Source organism: Silurus aristotelis (assembly GCF_946808225.1).
Source record: "Silurus aristotelis genome assembly, chromosome: 6".
NCBI classification, from domain to species: domain Eukaryota; kingdom Metazoa; phylum Chordata; class Actinopteri; order Siluriformes; family Siluridae; genus Silurus; species Silurus aristotelis.
Genome location: NC_139579.1, coordinates 21,072,657 through 21,097,331, shown reverse-complemented (window position 1 = coordinate 21,097,331; position 24,675 = coordinate 21,072,657). Strand labels below are relative to the sequence as shown.

Sequence of the window (24,675 nt, the reverse complement as noted above, 5' to 3'; positions counted from 1 at the left end):
AGCTGCAGTTTGGGAGAAGCTCTGACCCAGTCATCTAGCCATCACAATTCAGCCCTTTTAGTCAAATTCGCTTAAATCCTTACACCTGCCCAATTTTCTTGCTTCTAACACTTTAACAATGAAAAAAATTTTTTCACTTGCTGCCTAATACATCCCACACACTAACAGGTGCTATGATGAAGAGATAATCAGTGTTATTCACTTCAATGGTCATAATTTTATAATGTCATAATTTTATGCCTGATCGGTGTATATACTCGGACTTGGTATACACATTCCACAGATAAATAGCAAAGGCTGTTAAGGGAACTTATAGGTCCTTTCTTAAAACTTATATCATTTATTTACACAAAAGGACAGCTATAAACAATGCCACATTATAGACACCGATGAGAGTCCGCACACTCGCATGATCAGTGCTCAATAAGCACTCAATGAATCAAACACACTTTGCTTTTTCCATTAACGCCACAGTAGACCAATTATCTTGAGAATCTATTTGCACAGTGGTGCTAAGTGGCAAAGTAGAAAATAAAATTCCCTCAGGCCAAACCTTAGTATTCCATTGCGGTCCCCTGATGCCAGGTGCTGACCATCTGGGCTGACACACATGGTCCTAATGCCAGTCCTGTTCTCAGAGGTCTGTGGATCGGCTTTATCTGTATTGCTGGAGATTGTGCAGTCGGGATCCAACAAAGCGCCGATATTATTGTCTATATAAATAATTTTCTGGAGGTCCTACATTGAAAACAACAGAGAAGAAAAGGGAAAATTTGCAGAGTGATCTTAAAAAAACAAAACACTTTGAAGTCTGTTTGAATGAGTTTGACAATGTAGGCTATTGTGAATAGTTGTGGGACTGACGTTGCTGATGACGTTGTGCTGGACTGTGGCACTGTATCCATCTGTGTTCCAAAGGCGGATGGTGTTGTCAGAAGAGCAGCTAAGGAAGGATCCCGGAGTGAGACAGGACCGCTCACTTTCACTTTTCTGTGGGTAAATCTGTCACACAAGCTTAGAAGTTAACCCCAGTTGGAGACATGCACCTTATATATCTTTTTCTTCTTTCTTCGGCTTCTCCCATTAGGGGTTGCCCCAGCGGATCATCGGTCTCCATAACCCCCTGTCCTCTACATCTGCCTCTTTCACAACAACTATCTGTATGTCTTCCCACACCACATAATGAACCTCCTCCTTGGACTTCCTCTTTTCCTCCTTCCTATATAACCCTATATAACCCCTATATAACCCATGTCTTTCCTCTGCACATGTCCAAACTATCTTAATCTTGAATCATCACCTTGTCTCCAAAACATCCTACAAGCGCTATCCCTATAATAAACTCATTTCTAATCCTGTCCATCAGTCAGTCTCGTCAGTCCCAACGAAAACCTCAACATCTTCAGGGCAGCTTCCTCAAGTTCCACCTCCTGTCTTTTACTCAGTGCCACTGTCTAAACCATACATCATCTCAGGTCTCACCACAGTCCTATAAACTTTCCATTTCACTCTTGCAGATACCCTTCTATCACAAATCACTCATGCTATCACTCTTCTCCACCCACTCCACCCTGCCTGCACTCTTTTCTTCACTACTCTAACACACTCTCCATTACTCTGCACTGCTGACCCCAGGTACCTGAACCCCTCCACCTTTTTTACCTTTTCCCTGCAACCGCAACACTCCACTGCCCTTCCTCTCATTCACACACATGTACTCTGTCTTACTCCTAATTACTTTTATTCCCCTTGTCTCCATCGTGTACCTCCACCTCTCCAGGCTCTTCTCAACCTGCTCCCTACTCTCACCACAAATCACAATATCATCTGCAAACATCATAATCCATGGAGACTCCTGTCTGACCTTGTCTGTCAACATGTCCATCAGCACTGCAAACAGGAAAGGGCTCAGAGCCGATCCTTGATGCAGTCCAACCTCCACTTTGAACCAGTCTGTCGTTTCTGCTGCACACTTCACTGCTGTCACACTGCCCTCATACACGTCCTGCACCACCCTTACATACTTCTCTGACACACCTGACTTCCTCATACAATACCACAACTCCTCTCTCGGCACCCTGTCGTACGCTTTCTCTAAATCCACAAATACACAATGCAACTCCTTCTGACCTTCTCTATACTTCTCCAATAACATTCTTAAAGCAAATAATGCGTCTGTGGTGCTTTTCCTCGGCAAAAAACCATACTGTTGATCACAGATAGTCACCTCTTCTCCCAGCCTGGCTTTCACACTCCTTCTCCATTCCTCAGGCATCCTCTCACCTTCCAAAATCTTGTTAAAAACTCCACTGCCATCTCTCCTAAACATCTCCATGCTTCTACCGGTATGTCATCTGGTCCAACCGACTTTCCACTCTTAATCGCTGCTCTCACTTCCTCCTTACTAATCCTATCCAGTTGCTGCTTCACCATCTACACACCATCCAACCTCGTTCATCAGCTGTTTAAAATACTCCCTTCACCTTCTCAACACATACTATATATAAGTAAAATAATAAGTCTATATATAACACAAAATAATAGTACCAAACATCACATTCTTTGCTAGCAACAGTAAAAAGGACAGAAACCTGATTGCTCAAAACTCAGTTATAATAGAAATCCAGAGCAACCATTTGTAAATTTAATTAGAATTTGCACCCAACACCTTTTTGGAATACTTTCATCAATTATTTTATTAAAAGCATAAAATTTAGCTTAAAGTCTGTGATATTATACTACTCAGAGAAGACTCATCCCCCTCATCCTACTCATCCCCCTTTTTTCAGGGGGATGAATTTGTATTTGTTTCCTTACCTCCACACTCCACACACATGAGGAGTGATACAGAGCAGAGTAAACTTTCCCCACTTTGTGAAGGTCACGAACATCCCAGACGTACAGGCTATGATCACTGTAAACACTAGATAGCCAGCGGTTGGTGGGGTCATATGACACAGCCACTGTGTCAGGGTACCGAGCATCCAATTTGTATGCGAAGAGGTGGCTGATGGGAAGAAATTATACATATTTGACATGAGACGAAACAAGAGAGTTTGCACAAATGGATATTTTTGTGAATGTGGCAAACCCAATCATTGTGCAAACTGTTTACTATTTTTTTCTTCTTTTAAACATACAAAAAAAGTAAATGCCAGATTTTCATTCATATTATGTTCTTTGGGATTCATTGACTGTGGTCAAAAGCCCAGTCTTAGCTATCCAACAAATCATTTCCGAGAAGCATACTAATAAGCCATGAATTTAGAGAAAAAAAAAAAGACTGCCGAACAAATCTATTCAGCCAGCCCACACACACACACACTGGATACATTTTAGAAAGGAAGGAAATGCTTCCTACATAATTTGCATCAGTATGACAGTGGGTAAGAATTAAATACCAGAAAACCCACACTGACCCAATTTACAATTAACAACAACAGAATGAATGCTGTTCAACAGAATTTAACTGAATAGACCTTTTGAAAACTAGAGTCAACAGTGACAAAGCTCCGATTATGGCACCCTGTCTGCCTACCAAGAAAAAAAATTATTGAGTGCACAATTTCAGCATGAATATGCTAAAAATCAAATATTATTCAGATTCCCAGAGTTCTAAAGAAGTGAAGTTCAAGTGTTTTTAAGCACTTTAACTTGCGACTGCAGCTCACCTTGCATCAGTGACAGTGGCGATGTCCGTGCCCAGGCTGTGTGGGCGGGGCAGAGTGCAGATGAAGTGCAGGTTGACCGGGTTGAAAGCTCGCACAGTTCCATCAGCACAGCCACAGAATATCAGATCTTCAGTGACAGATAATGCAGTGGCTAAGCTAGTCTGAAAAAAATTTAAAGAAGGGAAATAAAACCCATAGATTCTCAACTGGACAAAGAAATAAAGCAGTATGTAGGTAAAAATATGAAAAAAAAAAAAAAAAAAAAGTACAACTTTACCCATGTAAGTGGACACCCACCTACAACATTTCTGAGTCAACCACAAAGTTCCTTATGACTTTATAATGAGAGTCATATGTTTGTGTTTAGGTAATCTGTCTAAGTCTAATTTGGGTAAAAAAAAAAAAGGTCTGTTCATGCATTGAGGGGATGGGTATATGGTATTACCTGATTAACTCAAATGATTTGAATACTCAAATCACAGCATGGTAATGTTGCAAACACACTTCTGATGAGCTTTCAGAAGGACTTAATACCCTCGTCCTCTCTCACACATGTGCTTTTGTCTGTACAACTAACAGTGGATGCCAAAGAAATAAACTGTGTTTTACTATGAACAGAGTTGTCTTGGCTAATTTGAGAAGCTAAAAATGTCAATGAATGTACAAGAAGACTGTGTACCAGACTCAGGGCCAACCCTGGTGTGGCAAGAGACAAATTGAACAGTAGACACAGAGACAGTGATGCAATTCAATGGTAATGCAACATAGTAATGAGAGCTATAATGGGAAAATGAAAACCATTAAAAATGAGTGGGCAATGCAGGGTAAAAGTGGCTAATGTGGTCCATATGAGCAACTTACTGTGGCATTGTCGTTTTTCTGCACAGTACAAAAAGAAGAAGCAGAACACTGAGCATAGTTATTGAAAGCTAGAAACAACAGCTAAAAGCAATCTTGTCTTTAGTATAGTGTGATAAGACAGAAGCTGCACAATAGATACTTAAAAAAAAAAAAATAATAATAATTAACATAAAAGTCTAATGTTTCTTTATATTTTGCATTCAGTACAACCTCGTATTTACGCAAATAATCAGTTGATCAGTTAGACGTCCACTCACCCGAAGCTCCACCCACTTATCCAACAGCCTCTTTTCATTGAATTCACACAGCAGGCCTGAAGACGTGATGCAGAAAGTACTGCTGGCCTTCCGACCCTTGCCACAAGCCACATCACTAAAGAAGTTATTCCTGAGCTCACCCAACAACCCAGAACGACCCAGTAAGGGCACTGTGGCATTGACCTGAAAGAACAACATGTCTGATATGCTTCTTTTAAAATTATTTTAACGGAGTTATGTGAAAAACTATGCTGCTGAAGTTTACAATTAGAGCAGTGGTTCCCAACCTCCGAGCCGCGGACCGACACCGGTCCGTGGGTCAATTGGTACCGGGCCGCACAGAGAGAATACACAAATTACATTATTTCCGTTTTATTTATTTTCTGAATCTGTACGGTGTTTTATTTTGGAAAATTTCCAGATTCTCTCCGCCACATCTGTCTATGACTCACTCTTGATGCATGTCATGATGCCTCGGTCACATGTCTTACCTACATCTGCTACCTTCTTAAAGGGGCTGCTCCGGCCGCTAACACATAATACAATACCGCTAAATTGAAACCCCCAAGTTAGCAAAATGAACAGAAAACAACACAGTGGATTCACGTTTATTATTATATTTAGAAAATACCAGTTTTTATTTCGGTCATATCATTTCGTTTTGTTGTATTTATCCGCCACACCTTAAAGGCCGGTCCGTGAAAATATTGTCTGACATTTAACCGGTCCGTGGTGCAAAAAAGGTTGGGGACCACTGATTTAGAGTATACATAACTTTTTGGTATTTACACAAAGTAATACGAAGAAAAATAACAGTAAAATTATCTGAAAGATTATATTTACCAAGCAATAAAAATGTGAAGCAAGGGACTCTTATTCTTATTCCCCAATGTTGTAAGCATATGTATTTGCAAATAATAAGAAATGGCCAATCAAAGATTTGCCTTAAGCAGCCTGCATACCTTGGAGGCTTTGGTGTGGTCCAGGTACCAAAACTTGACATGTCTATTCCCTGCTGTAACAAAGTAGGAGCTGTCATCTGAAAATGATACGGCAGTCACTTTACTGGATACTTTGTTAGCAGCGACCAGTATATTTTTCTGGAAGGAGAACAACAAAAAAATAAATGAATAAAAAAGACCATGATTTTAGAGACTGTTTCAAATGATGCGTCTCATTTGAACAAAACTACTCATCTATATGGTGACAATGCTGTGCACACCTTCCACGCCCAGACATTGACAATCATATCATGTTGGTAGCCCACACTGATGATGTATTTGCTGTTGGGGGAGAAAGCTACGCAGGCCACGCCATACTTATGCTCCTGTAGCTCTGCTACCTGAGTTCTGGACACCACATCCCACACACGCACTGCTGGCATATGACCACTCTTAGAGAGAGAGAGAGAGGGGGGGGGGGGGGGGGAGGAGGAGAAGGAATGGGGTGTGGAGGAGGGAATTAATAACCAGTAATTTAACCAAGATCTGCATTCAAATATCCTGTCTCCCATTTAGCAGTAATGGAATAGCTTTTTAAGTGTTCTCTAAATGCTTGGAGACCATACACCAAAAAAAAAAAAAAAAAAATACAGTTCCATTCTTATTATTGCCATACAAAACAAGAGGAAAAAATAACAACAGAAATGAAAAAAAATTTGCATTTTTACTACATGAACTGATAAATAAAGGGTCAGCTGAATCGGGACTATCCAACTTATGCAACCTTATTAGAAAACAAATCACAAAAAGTAAACACCTGATAACATGAGAGAATGGATCACATGAGCCTTCGGATCTAGAATATTCTCCTTCAGTACAGTTAGAGCAGTTTAAATGCATTTACTAGTTAACACTAATAGAACCACACACAGCGGTTATGCTCAAAGGGAAAAAAATTTTATATGAAGGCCAGCAACAGCAGCTAAACACACGCTAAGACTCTGTTGCAGTTTTTGCACAAATCTCACCCCTAGCAAAGCTTTTCACACCTCCTACCCTATGCTTCGCCTAGGCTCATTTTTGTTCTCATTACCTTGCTCCCTCTTTCTCTTGCTCCTTATTTCACCATCTTTCTTTTTGCTTCCCTGCTTCTCTTTCTCTCTTCTACTTTCACCTCCTTCTGACAGTAAACACCGTCTGAGCGTAGGCTGGCACCGTGCCACCTGTTACCATAGCAACCAGTAAGCACATGCACTCATCGGTTTCACACACGCACTCGAGGCACAGGCTTCTACTGAACAGAATGGATAAGTCTTGCACACCAGTAGAGACTCACGCTGAGTTTGTATGGATTTGTGGATTAGGGCAACACGCAAGTTGTGTTCTGCCACACCAGGCCACGTCACAGAGCCCGGAGTGCTCAGACATGTGCCAAACTCACACTGAATCGTCTGTATTGGAATTGTCAGGTCATTCAGTTAACTACAACGCAGAGCTAACCATAAATCAATGCTATTTCTATATGTTCGCCTGTAATATTTCTTACTTGGCTTGAACACATTTTTTGTTTGAGAAAATATTATCCCTGGGTGTGTTTTGTTTGTCCGAGGTGGGGATGGCACAAAGATTTGGAGGTGGAGCAAATATTCTGGACAACAGTACAGTTCTAAATAATGAATTTATCCACGTGAATTTCAAAAAAACCTTCAGCAAATGACTTTATACAGTACTATAAGCTACACAGCATTGCAAACTGCAGAAGATGAGGGCTTCAAACAGACCTTTGTTTTTGTTTTGCTTTTGTTTTTAATTAATGAGCAATTCATTTATTATTTCTATATTGGCTTTATTGTGTGCCTTTCTTTCGGTGGGCCTTGATCTGGCAGAGAACATAATAAAAAAAAAATTAAAAAAAAATCTAAAAAAATAAAAAATAAAAAACACCTCACCTCTCCTGTGACCACGTATTTGCCATCTGGTGAAAAAGCTAGAGTGGTGATTGTTTTCCTGAGGTAAGAGAAAATAAAGAGAAGTATTTCAGTTATCATGCTGAAGTGAATGCTTCCTGTCTACTTAAAAGGCTTCCTGTCTGGTTAAGTTGCTCATTCTTACAATGAACATGACTCACATCATGATCGCAGTGTCATGGATAGATGGATAAAGCTTCAAGCAGTAGCACTGATTACGACAGTTATAGCCACTTTGCTATGATTACTCAAATAAGGCCAAAATAAGTTGTACATAGCTGTAAGAGAATGCCCTCGGAGAACTCCTAAGTTTCTAAAGCATGTGATTAATGATGTGGAATGAGAGTACACATTCCTGAGGCGTCCATCACTAAACCACAGTCTGAATCACTTAAACTGAACTGAATCAGTTGATTAAACATCATATTGCTAGAACAAAATAAACAGAAATATGCATCAATTTGAATATGCTGTTATTTACTCTGTAGTCATAAAAATTTTACTAATTAATGTTGCATCTGTAATAGTGTCACATTTAAATAGATACAGAGAAGTTATTTTGCTGTATCTGTGGATGCCTTAGGCATTTGTAATATGAGGCCCATTTGTACTGTAATAATTAGTGTGTAAAAAATCATGTACTCAGACATGTCTGAATCCACAGGACCACTTCATTCCTTTTGTTCAGTTCAAATACATAACATTTTTTACCCACATTGCACTTCATATGACAAGGTAGGCTTTACAATGCATTATCTAGGTTCTGAGCTATGGGTGTGTGCTGAAGCTATGATCTGCAGCTGTGACTGGAAACCCTACCTGGAGTTGTTAAGAATATGATACTGTTTATTCTTCTTGGGGTTCAGAAGCACCACCACACACCTAAAGAAAAGAAACACTTATTAGTATGATTCTGTCAGCGCATATTAAATAGTTTAGCACAAAATGAACTTTCAGGGCTTTCGGTACAGTCTGTATTGTGTGATGTTTTTCTTTGTATATCTGCTTCCTTTTTTCCATTTCATTCATCTTGCAAAAAAAGAAGAAAAAAGTGACCACGTTTTCAAAGGGCTGCAAATAAACACTAGCTGTTATTCCTCTATTTGACCTCATGGTTGAAAAGTTCTGTAAAACAGTTTGTAATACAAAAGCAGAAGGAGAACTCTCTGCTCTCTGAAAAAGCTGTAAAACGTTACATTTAAATTTTTTACATATTAATAATTACATTATTATTCACCTGCAGATACAGCCCTATATAAACAAAGGTGAAGAGCTGAGTTGGAAAAATGCAATCCAACCTGTTATTAATTTTCCTCATTTGCATACTCATTTGAGTCTGTAACCAGAACCGATTAAACCCAGAGAAATCAGGAGTGAGGGGAGGCCAGAAATGTGTTTGTGTTTAGCTTTGAAAGTGGGTTCGGTGAACCACGTTTCTCTCTCCTGATTTTAGGATCCCAAGTCTTTAAAGCACATAGGAATATCAGTTATATATGGGTTGCTGTTAACACAACTGAGAAGCAATTAAACTTGTTAAATTAGTAATAAGCCCTGCCCAATCCCAAACACGCCTGTAACAAAATCATTGCCTGGATGGTGAATGGGTACTTAACAGTGGCACCACTTGGAGAAAATAAATAAATAAATAAATAAATAAATAAATAAATAAAAGTGTTTCTCTTGAGCATCTTCATAGCACAAAAAAAACAGAGCTTTATTCCATCATCATGCCCTTCCTGTCACACAGCACCAGAGTATACAGCTGTGTGTCAGCTGTGGTGGAGTCATGCATTACTAAAGTCACTGCAAAAAAAACAGACAGGGTGGACTGATGTATCAAACACACATGACTCTTTTTCCACAAAACCATGAAGTCAGGCCCTTTGTACATGCTAAAGAAGTTATCTGAGAAGACAAACAGGCAAAAGAAAAAAGACCTCACTGACAAGTAACGCACTTAATGGACTTTAAGGACTATTTATACAAAGCTTTTGACAGGATTTAGAGGGCTCAGACAGAGATGAGTCTCTCTCTCTCTCTCTCTCTCTCTCTCTCTCTCTCTCTCTCTCTCTCTCTCTCACACACACACACACACACACACAAGGGTGTAAGTAGACAAGAGTGCATCAGATACACAACCAACCATCATTCAGCACTTTAAAAACTGACACAGGGCATGTTCTGCTGAAGGGAAGTGTCTAACTGTTTTCTTTTCTTTTTTTTAAAAGCTGGCCCATATTGCAAGTGGTTTAACATGTCTACTATTTACATCTATATTCCCATTGGACTATGAATTTAAAATAACACTGTCCCCATTTCTAGTTCCCTCAGCTCAGAAGCATTTCATTTCTAGAACTGGAAACAAATTTAGCAACATACATGCACACATGTAACACATAAATGTGGATACATAAGTAACATACAAAGAAATTATTGCACACAGCATTTGACTCAGAGTAAGAAAGTACAGTGAGACTGTTGAGCACATGCATGACTATTCAATTTAACAAACTGCGATAGTGCCACAATTTTTGATTCATGGAACAAACAATTAAAAGTTTAAAGAGATAATAGGAGAAAAACATTTCTGTAAGAGAAAGAAAACTGGTAAACTAGAGTAGCAGTATCAGTAAGTAAATACAATATTTAGGAAAAAATAGGTATTGGGACACCTGACTTTTCTAGCCATATGTGACTCTTCCCCAAACTGTTAACACAAAGTTAAAGGCACACAATTGTATAGAATATCTTTGGACTACTAAAATTAAGGTGGGAAAGCCTAAACCTGTTCCAATATGACATGTACACAAAGCTAGTTCCTTGAAGATGGGTTGGAGAAAAAGATTTTGAGTGGCCCGCTTTAGAGCTCTGACCTCAATCCTATTGAACACCTTTGGGATAAATTGGAACATTGACTGCATGCCAGGTCTTCTCACCTCACCTACATCAGTACCTGATTTTCCTAACGCCCTTAATGTTGAATGAACACTAAACTAAAGAATTACACTCCAAAATCTGTAAAATAAAATAAATAAAATCGGCAAAAAAAACAATATAGATGGTGTCAATGCAGACAGGAGAAACTGCAATTCTTTTATTTGTGCAATTAAAATACAAATACTGTTTTTCAAATGCTTAAGTTCTGAAACCGACATAAATGCTTAAAGTGCATTGTCATTGGGGTTAGGGTTGCAGCTATCGATTATTTTAATAACTGAATATTCGACCTATTATTCCATTGACTAATCGAGTAATCTTAGAAGTACTCTAAATGGGTTTCTTTATTAAAGAGCAATACAGTATGAATTTGTAATTTGTTTCCTTTTTTTCAAAATTATTATTTATATTTTGCTGAAATTGCACAAAGAAACAACTGTGAAAAATAAACCCATTTAGAGTATTTAATTGCCATATTAAGTCATCATAATGCCAACATTTATTTATATATATATATATATATATATATATATATATATATATATATATATATATATATATATATATATATATATATATATAAATAAATATTAAAATCTATTCCAAATTACTTTAAATACGGTAACTGCACTGAACAGTGTTTTCTTTGTGTTTTAGTTTGAAATTATCCCAAACTTTGAAAACTTTGTCTTTTTCTAGGTCTAAATCATCCTTGCCGCTCGCTTTTTTCCTCCCCGTTCCTCCATTTTTCATTCTGCAGCATCTTCTATGTTTACCTGTTTAAAGCGCTCCAGAGTTTAGCGGGTGGTGCGTCTGTAAAAATGTCATCCTACGAGTGAATATTTTTGGTTTAAATTTATTTAATTGACAAGCTGGTCTAATTTCACTTCAATTGCTAGTTTCCTGCAAGATGGTTGACTGTATGACAATGAAGAAAATGTGATGCAGCAGCGATTTAGTCCTTTAGTCTGTAGAGCTTCCTCGCCCTCTTTTACCTTCATATCTATATACCTTGCTTTAAACAGTGTCTCAAAGCTTAACATTAATACTAAAACCCCATCCTTGATCAAGGTCATTTATCAATCATACTTATCTCTATCTAGCCAAAATAAGTCTCTGCAACAAATGCATTATGTAGCTGCATTTTGTTCTAGAGCAAAATGGCTGAAATTGTGACTACTTATTGAGTTTCTCACTGTAAAAATGGTCTGTGGGGAAACACAGTGCTCTGTGTGTAGTTAAATGGACTATTCTAATTACACGAGTTACTCGAGGAATCGTTTTAGCCCTAATTGTCATGCCTTCAGCCATTTACAGTACGAGTCAAATGATTAAAAGTAAATGATAGAATGCAAACAAACTAGCTTTGCTATATTTGATATCCTTGGGAACATAAATGTGGTGTTAAATATCCAGTTCACTGTACACATAAAATTGAGCGAACATGTAAAACTGGAATGGAAAAACTGGTTATACTTCTACATATGATTCTATCTGCCAGGGACAGCTATGCCCTGTGTCACACAGAGATGAGCAGCTGTCATGGATGTCAGCATAGTAATCAAGAAAACCTAAATTCCTAAAGGAGCTGCCATGTGCTCAACTCTGCAGGGCCATGTGAATAATGTCAGTGCCTACTGTCAGAGACAAGCTGAGCCAGCTTAATCGAGTGTTGTGCTTACATCAAGGATACCTGCAGATAATACTGCGGTTACAGATCGAAAACAAGTTAGAGTTGTTATGGCCTGTAACCATGAGCTCAAAGAGGACATTACATGTATTGTGATGCACTCAGAAACAACATCAATTGGTTCGTCTGTCTGGAAAATTACAGGTTAAAAGGCAGGCAAGCTGTGATTGTGTAAGTAGATGTGTTAATCATTGTATAAAAAAAGACTTCCTGCAAAAGTATAATTAACAGTTTAAAAGAACGCCTGCATGTGATAGCCATGAGTACGTTTATATACTGCACTGTGTCTCACGAGAAACCAATAAATCTCTGACACAATTTGGAAAACAAAGCACAGAGTATGACTCCGTGGATGACATTACATAAAAGACATTGCATCTACACATAAATCAGTTGAAAGGGCCCTAAAGAAAAAAAAACACCCCAAATGACTTTCATTTCATTATTTGTAATTAATGTCATCCTATGAGTGAATATTTTTGGTTTAAATTTATTAAATTGACAAGCTGGTCTAATTTCACCTCAGTTGCTAGTTTCCTGCAAGATGGTTGACTGTATGACAATGAAGAAAATGTGATGCAGCAGCGATTTAGTCCTTTAGTCTGTAGAGCTTCCTCGCCCTCTCTCACCTTCATATCTATATCTATATATTTAAACAGTGTCTCAAAGCTTCAACATTAATGCTAAAACCCCATCCTTGATAAAGGTCAATTATCAATCATACTTATCTCTATCTAGCCAAAATAAGTCTCTGCAACAAATGCATTATGTAGCTGCATTTTGTTCTAGAGCAAAATGGCTGACATTGTGACTACTTATTGAGTTTCTCACTAAACTGACACACAGCTCTTGATATATCTAGATAGGCACACACAGTCAAAAGCTAACAGTCGTTTCTTTAATGTTTGTGATTGCTGACAGTGTTTTCCTTTTCAAATGACCAATAAATACAGCACAGAAAAACAAATGATCACCATGAACAACAAAGAACGTCACAAAAATTCCCTATAAACTTTAGTTATTCTGAGTAGACTTTACCATTAACCCCAGTCAGATCAAAGTCTTAATGAGATGGAGAAGGTGTTTCTGCCCACATAAAAAATATAGAATATTAGCAAACAGTTTCATCCATGAGCTATAAACCCTTTTTTTCCATTTAGGCAAGCAAGGGGAAATTATAAGGGTGAAGTTAAAGCAGTGTACATGGTGTGACAGTCACTGCCTTGCTCCATCTGGTAAGTGGAATAAACTAGAGAGACAGGTGGTCAAGCCTCACACACATACACATTGATCCAGGTTCGCTGTCAGAGTATCGGTTTCCAACTCAGAGCCCAACCCCCTGATGCTCCCGTGTTAGCGAGGATCTGCTGCTGATCCTGGACTCCCACAGCCTTCGCAGACTGCGCCCAGTTCTTCAATCCTCCAGCTTCAGATCACAGCTGCCAGGATAAAACACTTTAGCACAAGGATTGTGAGTGGCACTATGTTCTGCCTTTAATACTCGCATAGGGAGTAGGTTATATATTATGGGGTTTTTTTGTGCAAAGCAGGGGAAATGAAATAATCTTTTTAAAAAGCACCAGCATTTTCCACACAATATCCGAATTCAGTTGGTGCTGATACACTTAGAGAGATTACTAATATTTATTAAATAGTCCCAAGTCCTGCAATGCAGCTGACATGCAGACTTAACATTTGAAAACTGCCCCCAGCACCAACCACACATAAACAAAATGAAAAAACCTTCATTCTGATATAATCTGATATCATCACCCAATCCTTTCCTCTCAGTTTTCCAATACTCTTTTTTCTGTCTTTGAATCACTTAACTGTTCAGCTCTACTAACCCATTTTGTTGCAATGCTGAGGGACAGGGAGTATCTGACCCACATATTCATGCATGGATGACATTACAGCCTATGCTATAAACCTACACAACAACATACTGCTTTTATCATAGATTTATTTCTGATCAACACTCTTAAATGGTAAGGTTATTCCATTCAACATACTATTTCTGCCCTTTAATCTAATTAATTACACTATATATTCATATATACCACAAATGTTTTATAAACTACTGCAGAACCCTGAACAAGCTGATACGTGTACTGAAACGCAAAGAGGTCTGAAATTTAAAGGTCAACAAAGCTGAGGACTTCCACTGCATCAGTACAGAGGCAAATAAAAAGGAGAAGTGTCATTTGTCACATAACAGACTGTAAATACTGTCTGTTTCATTCCTCTTGATCATGCAGCTGACTGAACTCCAGTATATTGCATGCATTAGTTTTGCACTTACACAACAGTGCAAACAATTCCTAATATAATGTGTATAAAATGTGCAACAATGCAAAGACCATAAAACATGAACAATAAGAAAAGGTCCAGCTATAATATACTATATAAAAGGGGTGTAATGGTACAAACAAGGCTTTCAGTTTGAACAGTTAAAATCTGAGTTCCCTCAGGAAAGTATTAAATGGTGGACCGCAATCTCCACCTTGCACTTTGAGAGCATTTTTTATATGATTATTAAACTTGAAAACATACACAATGCCAGGGGTGTGTGTGTGTGTGTGTGTGTGTGTGTGTGTGTGTGTATATATATATATATATATATATATATATATATATATATATATATATATATATATATATATATATATATATATATATATATTATACACACATACATACATACATACACACACACACACACACATACTAGAGTTAGCGCAGTGTCACTGTGGCTTCACACTCATTAAACGCTGAAGAGTTTTATGTCCAGCTTCAAGAATTTGTCTTAGAAGGAGAAATTCCTGACAATTCCACATATCGAAGGAAGTGAATGAATGAAAGATGTAAGGAATGAAGACATTTGTTGAAGTGTGCTGAAATAAAGTAGAACAGTTAAGTAGGTCATATCTTTAGAAAATTTTATATTAAATGTAAAACACACACACACACACACATCTGAATGAACCAAACTGGATCTAACAAATGTAAACCATTAAATTAAATTTTTTCATTTATTTAATTGTACTTAATCAGTTTCATTTGTTCCAATTTAATCGATTACTCAATTTAATCAGTATGATAAATGGAATTAATTTGATTTATTCTATTTTATTTTTATAAAATATTGTAAAATATTATTGTATATTATTTAGCCAAGCAGGCATTTTATTTGTAATTGTAAGTTTTAAAAATGTACACTGTTCAAATGTTGATGATCACAAATGTGGATGATGATAAACTGCGTTAATAAAAAAAAAAGACACCCAATTTTATGTTTTGCATTTCTTTCCCCTAACGGTACCAAAATTGTACCGAACTGTGACTTAAAAACAGAGATTTGCTTAAAGGTTTCACACCTACTATATAGACAAAAGTATTGGGACAACTGACTTCTCCCTTCATTTGAACTAGGAGACCCAAATCTGTTCAAGCAATGCCCTTTTCACAAAGCCAGCTTCATGAAAATAGGGTGTACATAATTTGGAGTGGAGGATCTTCAGTGGCCTGCTATAGACCTGAAACCTATTTAACAACCTTTGGATGAATTGGAATGCTGACTGCGCCCCAGGCCTCCTCACCCTACATCAGTGCATTGGTGTTACTAACACTCTTGTGTCTGACTGAGCAACCACAACCACACTCCATTATGTAGTGGAACATCTTCACAGATTAGTGGAGGTTATTATAACAGCAAATGGGGACTAAATGTGGAATGGGATGATCAAAAATAAATAAATCTTATGGTCAGGTGTCCACAAACATTTGTCCATTTAGTGTAGCTAAATCACAAGTCATCAAATTTGCAACAGCAGCACATTACACAAATTATGCAACAAGCACAGTGCTGATGACTAAAAGGGCCAGTCAAACTAAATGAGAGAACTCTTGACCAACCAAGTTCTAAACAGCATTTCCCTGAGGTGCACTTCAGAAATAAAGAGGCACTTTCCCAAAGTATGCTTCAAGTTTAATCAAATGATAGGAATGCAAATAACTGCTCCTTCTGGAGTAAATGAACACTCAGCTTCCACTACTGGGTATAAATTGTGTTTTTTATCAGTCAGTGCATTGTGGACCATTTGTCTGCACTTTGAACTCCAGCGTTCGCATTGACAGAAGGTGAAATATGAATCAGTTATCTGAAGCTGCAGAACACCACCCCTCTTTTGTGGAGCTATAAACCATGTGCAATACACAACTAAAAATGGGTTTAAGTGAAGTTCATGGTTAACTGGTTACACACAAACAAATTTGGTCAATGAAAATCCAGTACTCTAGTCCAACTTTAGTGTGATCTATAATCTTACAGTGTATTATACCTAGAAAGAGGGTCTAAAGGCCAGCCAAGTCTCAATCACCAAGTCAAAAGATGAAGGCAGTGAGAATGTGTTCATAACAACTATGAGTGATAATAGACACTTGAGCTACAAATTACAACTTGTTAAGTCATGGTAAAGTGTGATGGAGGAGTTTAAAGACAGATGATACTGGACACAGTAGGCAGCAAAGATAGAAACATTTTAAAGTAACTTTTATTTGGAGAACAGTCTTGGCAGAACAGCTGCAGGCTCTCTTCTGATTGCCCTATGCACACCCTTTACAGTGCTCCACACTATATTCAGAGCAGTCCATGGTCAGTTGTCTGCACCAACTGGTAACTTGGCTTAATCAGCAAGCTGCAGACTTTACAACATCCCTTGAGAAAGCTGTCGTATACCTTGATAAGAAGAGTTCCACCTATTATACTGCACGATAAAAAACATTTATCTTGAAAATATTTTACACTTCAGTTCATTCTGAATGGTGGGGTTGGAAGGAAGATACAGGTTTGGGCATTTAGTTTGACTTAGATTTTACAGAACATTTTATTATTAGTAATGTGTATGCATATTACATCATGTTGGTGTTTAGGAAAGGCAAGTGATTGCAGTAGCTGAAATAAAGTTCTTAACCCCCACATTCAGGATCTAGATGTTAAGGCTATTTCTACCACACTTAATCTTAATTCATTTCTAGTTAATCATCAAGTATAAATCTTTCGTCATTTCAAGACTTTCCCCATTAACAAACTGAAGGCGACAAGGCTCCAATAAAGCAATATTGAAATACATTTGAACATTAATTTCAGTGCAAGTAAACACTCCTAATAAACAAACCTGTTCATTTCATAGAATAACCTGCTTCTGATGAGTGTTGTGTTGTGGTTGCTTTGGAAAAAAACTTGCCAGGATGGCCAACATGCAATTATACAGGGAATGGCCTGAGTGTACTGCACACTCACACACTGCACCTCAGAGAATTCAACTGTCCTTCCTGACCCAGCTTTTTGCTTTTCCTGTTTGTACTCCACCTAATTTCTGTTCATGCTTGCACAGCTGTTATCAGATTGCTGGCAGATGAAATTCTTTCTGAGCACTCAGACTGTCTATTCTAAGAATCCCATACAGCACAGAAAGTCATTATTGTACTTTTAAATGTGTGCTCCAGAAAATGTTGAAAACTCAGCACTTCAGTATTCAATAAAACAATCAATCGAACTCTTTAAAACCAACATGTTATTGACAGTTGGTCTATTCCTGAAAACTGATAAGAGAATGACAGCCATTCTTGCACATAAAAGCTGAGCTTGCTCTTGCATGGCAACAATTGTTGTAATGCAGTTTTTCTTGTGTTACTCACCCTGCAGGGTATGCTACCAAACCTGAGTGATGGTCACAGGCCAAGGCACGGTTTCCTGCAGCAGTAATTCCCAAAACCTTTTCAAGAGTCACCTGTGAAAACAGATGAACAGTCAAATATATTTTGTGTCACATGGCATTGCTATCACTTTTAGTGAAAATAAAAGGTTAGGAAGAGAGAAAAAAAAAAAAAAAAAAAAAACCTGTCTGGTTATGAAAGGGTGTAATCTGTCTGTATGACAGATGCAGAAAAAGAGGCAATTTACCACAAATTTACAAGACTTAGGATAAGTTCCTGCACAATAACGATGCTGTACAATAAACAGTTAAAAAGCCTAGGACGATTTCACTGATAACCAACACTCCAAAACAGTGCTCTCATTTAAAATGGAAATCATAAGAATTTCCACTGCAGCACAAGTTCAACATTAGAAGCAAACAGGTACATGCTGGACACTTGTAACAAGCAAGCATTATTACACCTCAAAGCAAATCATAACATATATAAAAATCAATGTATCAGTATTGGACACTATAAAAATGAACACCAGGAATGGTATGTGTATAACACACAAAAAGTAGCACAAGAGCACTTACATCATGTTCTGTAGCTCTAAACAGTCTCTTTGTCGGAAACATGTCCAGTGTAACCACTTTAAAGGTAAGGTTGATTTTAATACTTACTCCAACTTGAAAATTAAAAAATCCAAAATCCAATAAAGCCATGCATATAAATTCTTAAAAGCCTGAGAGATGTCTGTGCATGTATTTGTTCTGTATAACCCTGCACTATTATGCGTCAGTCCCTTTTCTGTGTATCTGTCCATCAGGTCTCCTCACATGACGACTGAAGCCAGTAATTTTTTCTTCACTGCTGTTATACACTTACATAACAGCAAAAGAGAATAAAGAATTTACTGATCTCAAGCTTATTCATACATGAAGCACTTTTTGTTTCAGGCTTCACATTCAAAAATAAATAGCACAAATAAGTCCCCCGCCCCCCACCTCACCTTTTATTCCCACAATTGTGTGAACAATTTATTGTCAATATGAACAAACAAACAAATGAATGAATGAATGTATTGCAGTATTCTGAAGACTTGTGACATCTTGTTTAGGTTATATACAAGGTCATAAAGAAACAGAGAGCTAATGAAAAGTATATTCAGTTGTTTTTGCAAATGAATTATCTGTCAGCATCATGAGAAACACTGGTAACTTTTTCCCTCCGGGTCTAAGGTGGTGTGGAGTAGATTGTTTGCCTCATCTCTACACCACATTAAATATATTTAATTTGTTTGTCTGTCATTGGCATTTGTAAAGAATTCCTAAGTATTAATACAAGGTTGAATATAGATCTTAGCCCTGGTCCTGGAACACCCCCGTCCTGCACATTTTAATGTTTTCTTTGCTTGTACACACCCATTATAACCCAGGAAGGCCTGATTAGTTAAACTAAGCATGTTTTGAGCATGAAAGCACTAAATTACGAAGGACATAAGGTACTCCAGAACCAGGGTAAGGCACATGTGAACAGTTTTAGAGCTAAGGATTTGAATTTAAATAGGAAATTCATGAAAAACTTTCCCTGCTTGTGTGTTAGAACAAAGGAACCATTTCCATCAATGGGTCAACAAAAACTTTACAGCTGGGTGGAGCAGCCATGCTTTTGAAGCCGTGCAACACAAAAGCCTCAGGACACAAAACACAGTCTGCAGCATACAAGTACATGTATATGGTTTTGTACCTGCAAAGGGTTTTCTGGCAGGAACTGCACATCGTCCTTTACTGATAACGTTTTTTAATACAACAGAAATTGTAAGCTATAAATATTTTAGAATCAGGATGCAAGAATTAAACTGCACACAGTTGCTTAATTGACCATAAAGTCATTAGAGGCTTATACTTGCATTCGAATTTGGATTGCAGAATCACAATCGGCGCATAAACACAGCATTACGACAATTAGGCAAGACTTCTTAACATAATCTAGTCAGACACACTGGGGTGTAAACAGGCCATTATGAGTTACTAAAGTTTGCAAAGAGAATAATATTATGCTGAATGATTGTTTTAGCAGGACTTAACAGCACAAACAGTTCTCCGATCCCAGGCACTCATTGGATCCAGGAGTAAAAGTACAGTGAGCATTTGTCTGCAGCAGTAAACAGTCAATCAGAAAGGAATGCAGGACTCTGTTGAAACAAATGACAAACTACACCTCAAGAGATAGACCAGAAATGAACTGTACATCAGTCAAATGTAAACCATTTGGACAACTCACTGATATAATCAGTTATTGTGAAGAAGAAGAAGAAGAAGAAGAAGAAGAAGAAGGTGTGTGGAAGCTTTTGCAGTGCTCATGTCCTTCATAAAGAGCTTAATATTAAAATAGCTTATACATCTTGGAATTTATCTCCCAAAAGCATTAATAGAGTTAATGAACCAAAATAAACCTTATACAGTAAACAATTTAAATGGATGTTCCTACAGCTTTTGTCAATTCCAAACAAAACCCATTAAAACGGAGTGAAATATAAGCGCGCGCGCACACACACACACACACACACACACACACACACACACAGGTTTCCTATTCTGCACATGCTCATTTGCTCCACCACAAATAACAGGCTACAGTAGAAATGTAAAGGGCACCATATGCAAGACTTTCTTCCCAAATATAAAGCAAGTTACATACCTTATTGCCCAGGTTCTCCTTGCTGTTCCTTGGTTTATTTCTCCTCAGTTTGATGGATGGAGACCGGAGCAGGTTTTTAATGCGATTTTTAATAGTCGTATTTTCCCCCGACATCTTGATCACGTCTCATGGAAATGTAAATGTACAGCGATTTGAAGATGAAAACCGTCAAGGATGACTCTTTTACACAAAACCTGCAGACATTACATGGTGTCCTACATACTGTAGGGTAAAAATAAGCCGGGTTCAGGCATTAATGCACTGATCTTTTGGGTAATCAGGTCGACGGTGCTGTGCGTGTCCTCTGAGCTGCAGTGCTGCTCTTCTGCATCGAAGCTGCTTCGAGCTCTCAAGCGTCTGCATTGGATGATGGGGTGAAATGGACCATGGCTCATTCTCATGCAGTCAGCAGTTTCCTCGCATGAGCGTTGAGTCTTCTCTTTGGGGAGAAGTCTTTTCTCATCTCGCCTATGTACAAAGCAAGTCCTAATACAGACAGCAAAACCCGCTCAGGAGGAGACCGGTGTGTCACCTAATCACCAACATAGTATCTGAAAGACTGATGTACTGAGCCGCGGCGCTTTCTTTTGTTTCTTTTTAACTGGCAACAAGGAACAGAAATGATCTGATGAAATGCATCATCTACAATGCACAAAAGGCATATCGGATTGTTATACTGAAATATGGCCTAGTGTTGATCACACTGACAGCTGATTCCCCGATGAGAGCACTTGATTTTTACTCACCGGTTGTTTGTTTGCGGCAAAAAGTTCAACGTCTCGCCGTTCCTCAGATACAATTATAACTACGCCTCAAACCGTGTCAACTACAAATGACAGACTGTCATAGCATCCTATCTTGAACTGGTTAAACCTGAATGAAATTGTGCGTCCTATGCTAGTTAGCTTCATGACCACCACTAGCAAAAGATAATGCTGGCTCGAACCCAGCCGCATTCTACAGTCAGTCAGCTTCACGTCAGAGCTGCTCTCGTTTGTTTAGACATCTTCCCAGCCAAAGTAATCCTAATCACCGCTTTTAAAAGGTGAACTATCAGTCCCTGTTGTTACCCAGGTTAGTTTATTGCTAAGCTAGCTGGCTGAAATCTGTCCGTCTTCCCCACACAGCTCAGGATCCCAGCTGCAGCTCCATCTGTTTCAACTAGGGGCCACTTCTGCCATCCAGCGACAAACCGCTTCAACTCAGCAAATCCACTGCGCCATGAATTCCCACTCTAGAAACGGATACGGTTTAATCCAGTGTGAGACGACTTGCTTTTTTTTTTTTTTTTTTTTAATGAAAATCATTCCTGCAAGGGTTTATCATGTAGTATTGGGTGCTACTTTTATGACAAAATCATTACATCTCTAATAGCAGGCTTTCCTGTAGCCCACATTAAGCATTTATACAACACAACTCGCCGCTTTTAAAGCTTGAAAAGCTCAAAGTTAGAATGTCCTAGAAATAATAATAAAAAAAAAGCTTTAAAGCTGTGTAGCAAACTGAATGGCTTTTTATAGTGCACCACACAAATTAGAAAAACCCTATACGCCCCCAACAGGCGCCATGTCGCATCTGCAAACATTACAGGTTGAATGAACACAAATGTACAGTACAGTACATAGCAAAGATTACCTGCTTAGTGAACACAGTTTTTCCCATCATCAAGCACCAGCAGCCCATATTTCACAGACTACAAACCGACACCACGATCTCAACAAACCAGCAGTGCCTTAATACCGAACAAGCTCAATCACTTTTTTGTTCGTTTCGATCAAGGAATAGGACATGTCACCTCAATCACTGAATCTACTACTGCTCACAGCCAACTTTTACATCTATTCAGAATTTAACAGAGTGAACGCACACAAGGCAGCTGGTCCGGACGTTATACCGGGACGTGTTCTCAGAGCATGCGCTGGAAAACTGGCACAGGTCTTCATTGACATTTTCAACCTGTCACTAGCCCGAGCCATGGTTTCTACATGCCTGAAGACTACAACCGTTATACCAGTGCCTAAGCATTCAGCTGCAGAATGCCTGAATGATTTTCATCCAGTTGCACTCATACCTATTGTTATGAAGTGCTTTGAGAAACTGGTTATGAATCAACTCACTGCAGGCCTACCACCTACACTGGATCAACACCTACATCAGAATGCTGTTCATTGAGTTAAATTCTGCTTTTAACAGTCCTCACACTGTACTGATCATTAAGCTCAGTGACCTTGGTATCTGCACCTACACTTGCAGACAGTGCTCAAATTGATTCAAGCCTTGGGGACACCCCCCAAGTCTATTTTTTTACTTGTCATGGGGGTCCCTAGTGCATTATAGGGGATCCCAACCCCCCTCAATTCAAACCCTGCTTGCTGATGGGATTCTGTACTTTCTCATCAACAGACCTCCGTCTGTTAGGTTGGGCAAACAGGTATCCTGAACCCTTATTCTTAACACTGGCATCTTACAGGTCTGTGTTCGGTGATCACTACTCCAACATCTTTATCAAGTATGCAGATGACACCACCGTGGTCAGCCAGATCAGCAACGACAAATTGGCCTACTGGGAAGAGATCCGAACCCTGACAGCTTGGTGTGCCACCAACAAATTGACCCTTAACGCCATGAACACTAAAGAGCTCGTTGTGGACTTTTGGAAATCTAACAACAGGAGATACTTCCCAGTTCCAACTGAGTTAGAAAGGGTCTCCAGCTTTAAGTTCTTGGGATTTCACATCTCTGAGGTTCTGTCCTGGCACTAGAACACTTCAGCTTTGGTTAGGAAGGCACAACAATGGCTGTTCTTCTTGAGGAGTTTTAAGAAAGTTTATCCGTCCCAGGGGATTATAACGAGTTTTTATTCAACCTGTAATGTTTGCAGATGCGACATGGCATCTGTTGAGGGGGTATAGAATCTTTTCTAATTTGTGTACAGCTATAAAAAGGTATTTGGTTTGCCAATTACACCACTTCTACACAGCTTTAAAATATTTCACATTTACGTACATGATGTAGTGCAATTGTTTATTGAGCTTTTGCGCGTTTTGTGAATGCCATAGCCTTATAACCTTCTACTTGTACCTTAAAACAGTGTCTGCATTCTTCACTGCAATAGCCCTATAACTATTTACTTGTACTTTTCAACAGTGTGCACACATCTCTTCACTACTATAGCCTTTATATTTATTCACTTTACATCTGTTAACATGCTGTACATATACTTAAATATTTATCTGCACTTGTCCATTTGCACAAGTGCTACTATTTGCACTTCTATTAGATGCAATAAAGTATTATCTATCTATCTATCTATATGGAAGAGACACTGCAGGTGGTACATAATGAACTTGCTAATGACCAGTCCACGGCTGGTGCACTTAAAGCTCTATGTTCAGTGAATGGGATGGTGTGCTTGATGGGGCACTTTTCAAGGTGACCACCAGCTTAAAGCATAAATACACCTACAATTTTGAATTATTGTTCATCATTGTTCATCGTTCTGTGAATTATTTTATAGCATTTTAGAGATTTAATCAAACTCCACTCTTTCCGTGTTCAGTTTTCAGTGCAGTCTAATCAGCTATGCTACATGCAATTCGTATGTGATCTAACGTGAAACATACATGAGATCAAAATCTAGATAAATGCTATGGTGAACACACACAAAAGTCTAAGAACCTTAAAGTAATGTGTAGTAGTAGTAATTGTAGTAGTGTACTGGCTGCTTTGATAATAGGAAATAGAAATTTCATTTTAAGTACAACATTAACTTGCACAATTTTGAAAAGCACCATTTAAAAACAAATGTCTAAAATGCACAGGCTGGCATGCTGAATAAGAGTTTTGAGTCACTTTGAAGATGACTGTGGTATGTTCTCAGAGGTCCTGCTTGTTTCTTGAAAATAATTTTTTTGGATTTTTTAATTAGTGTTTCCGCTTTGATCTTAC

General features: G+C 38.3%; 1 protein-coding gene across 8 annotated transcripts in view; it reads right to left on the bottom strand.

Annotated features, from left to right (window-relative positions):
• mapkbp1 (mitogen-activated protein kinase binding protein 1) overlaps nucleotides 1-24,559 on the bottom strand; it is a 38,517-nt gene extending 13,958 nt beyond the window's left edge. For 2 of the 8 annotated variants that reach the window (XM_083544979.1, XM_083544981.1), the window contains exons 1-11: nucleotides 20,728-24,559; nucleotides 18,025-18,116; nucleotides 8,517-8,579; nucleotides 7,680-7,737; nucleotides 6,012-6,182; nucleotides 5,752-5,889; nucleotides 4,790-4,972; nucleotides 3,672-3,832; nucleotides 2,818-3,007; nucleotides 865-1,002; nucleotides 554-738 (exon numbers count right to left, since the gene is read on the bottom strand). In XM_083544979.1, coding sequence (XP_083401105.1) covers nucleotides 554-738; nucleotides 865-1,002; nucleotides 2,818-3,007; nucleotides 3,672-3,832; nucleotides 4,790-4,972; nucleotides 5,752-5,889; nucleotides 6,012-6,182; nucleotides 7,680-7,737; nucleotides 8,517-8,579; nucleotides 18,025-18,116; nucleotides 20,728-20,841 — 1,493 coding nt within the window. In that variant the 5' untranslated portion in view covers nucleotides 20,842-24,559. Of the gene's footprint in view, nucleotides 1-553; nucleotides 739-864; nucleotides 1,003-2,817; nucleotides 3,008-3,671; nucleotides 3,833-4,532; nucleotides 4,551-4,789; nucleotides 4,973-5,751; nucleotides 5,890-6,011; nucleotides 6,183-7,679; nucleotides 7,738-8,516; nucleotides 8,580-18,024; nucleotides 18,117-18,620; nucleotides 18,930-20,727 lie in introns of those variants that run through there. The other 6 variants (XM_083544975.1, XM_083544977.1, XM_083544980.1 and 3 more) reach the window with 6 other exon arrangements.
• Nucleotides 24,560-24,675: the final 116 nt, after the last annotated feature.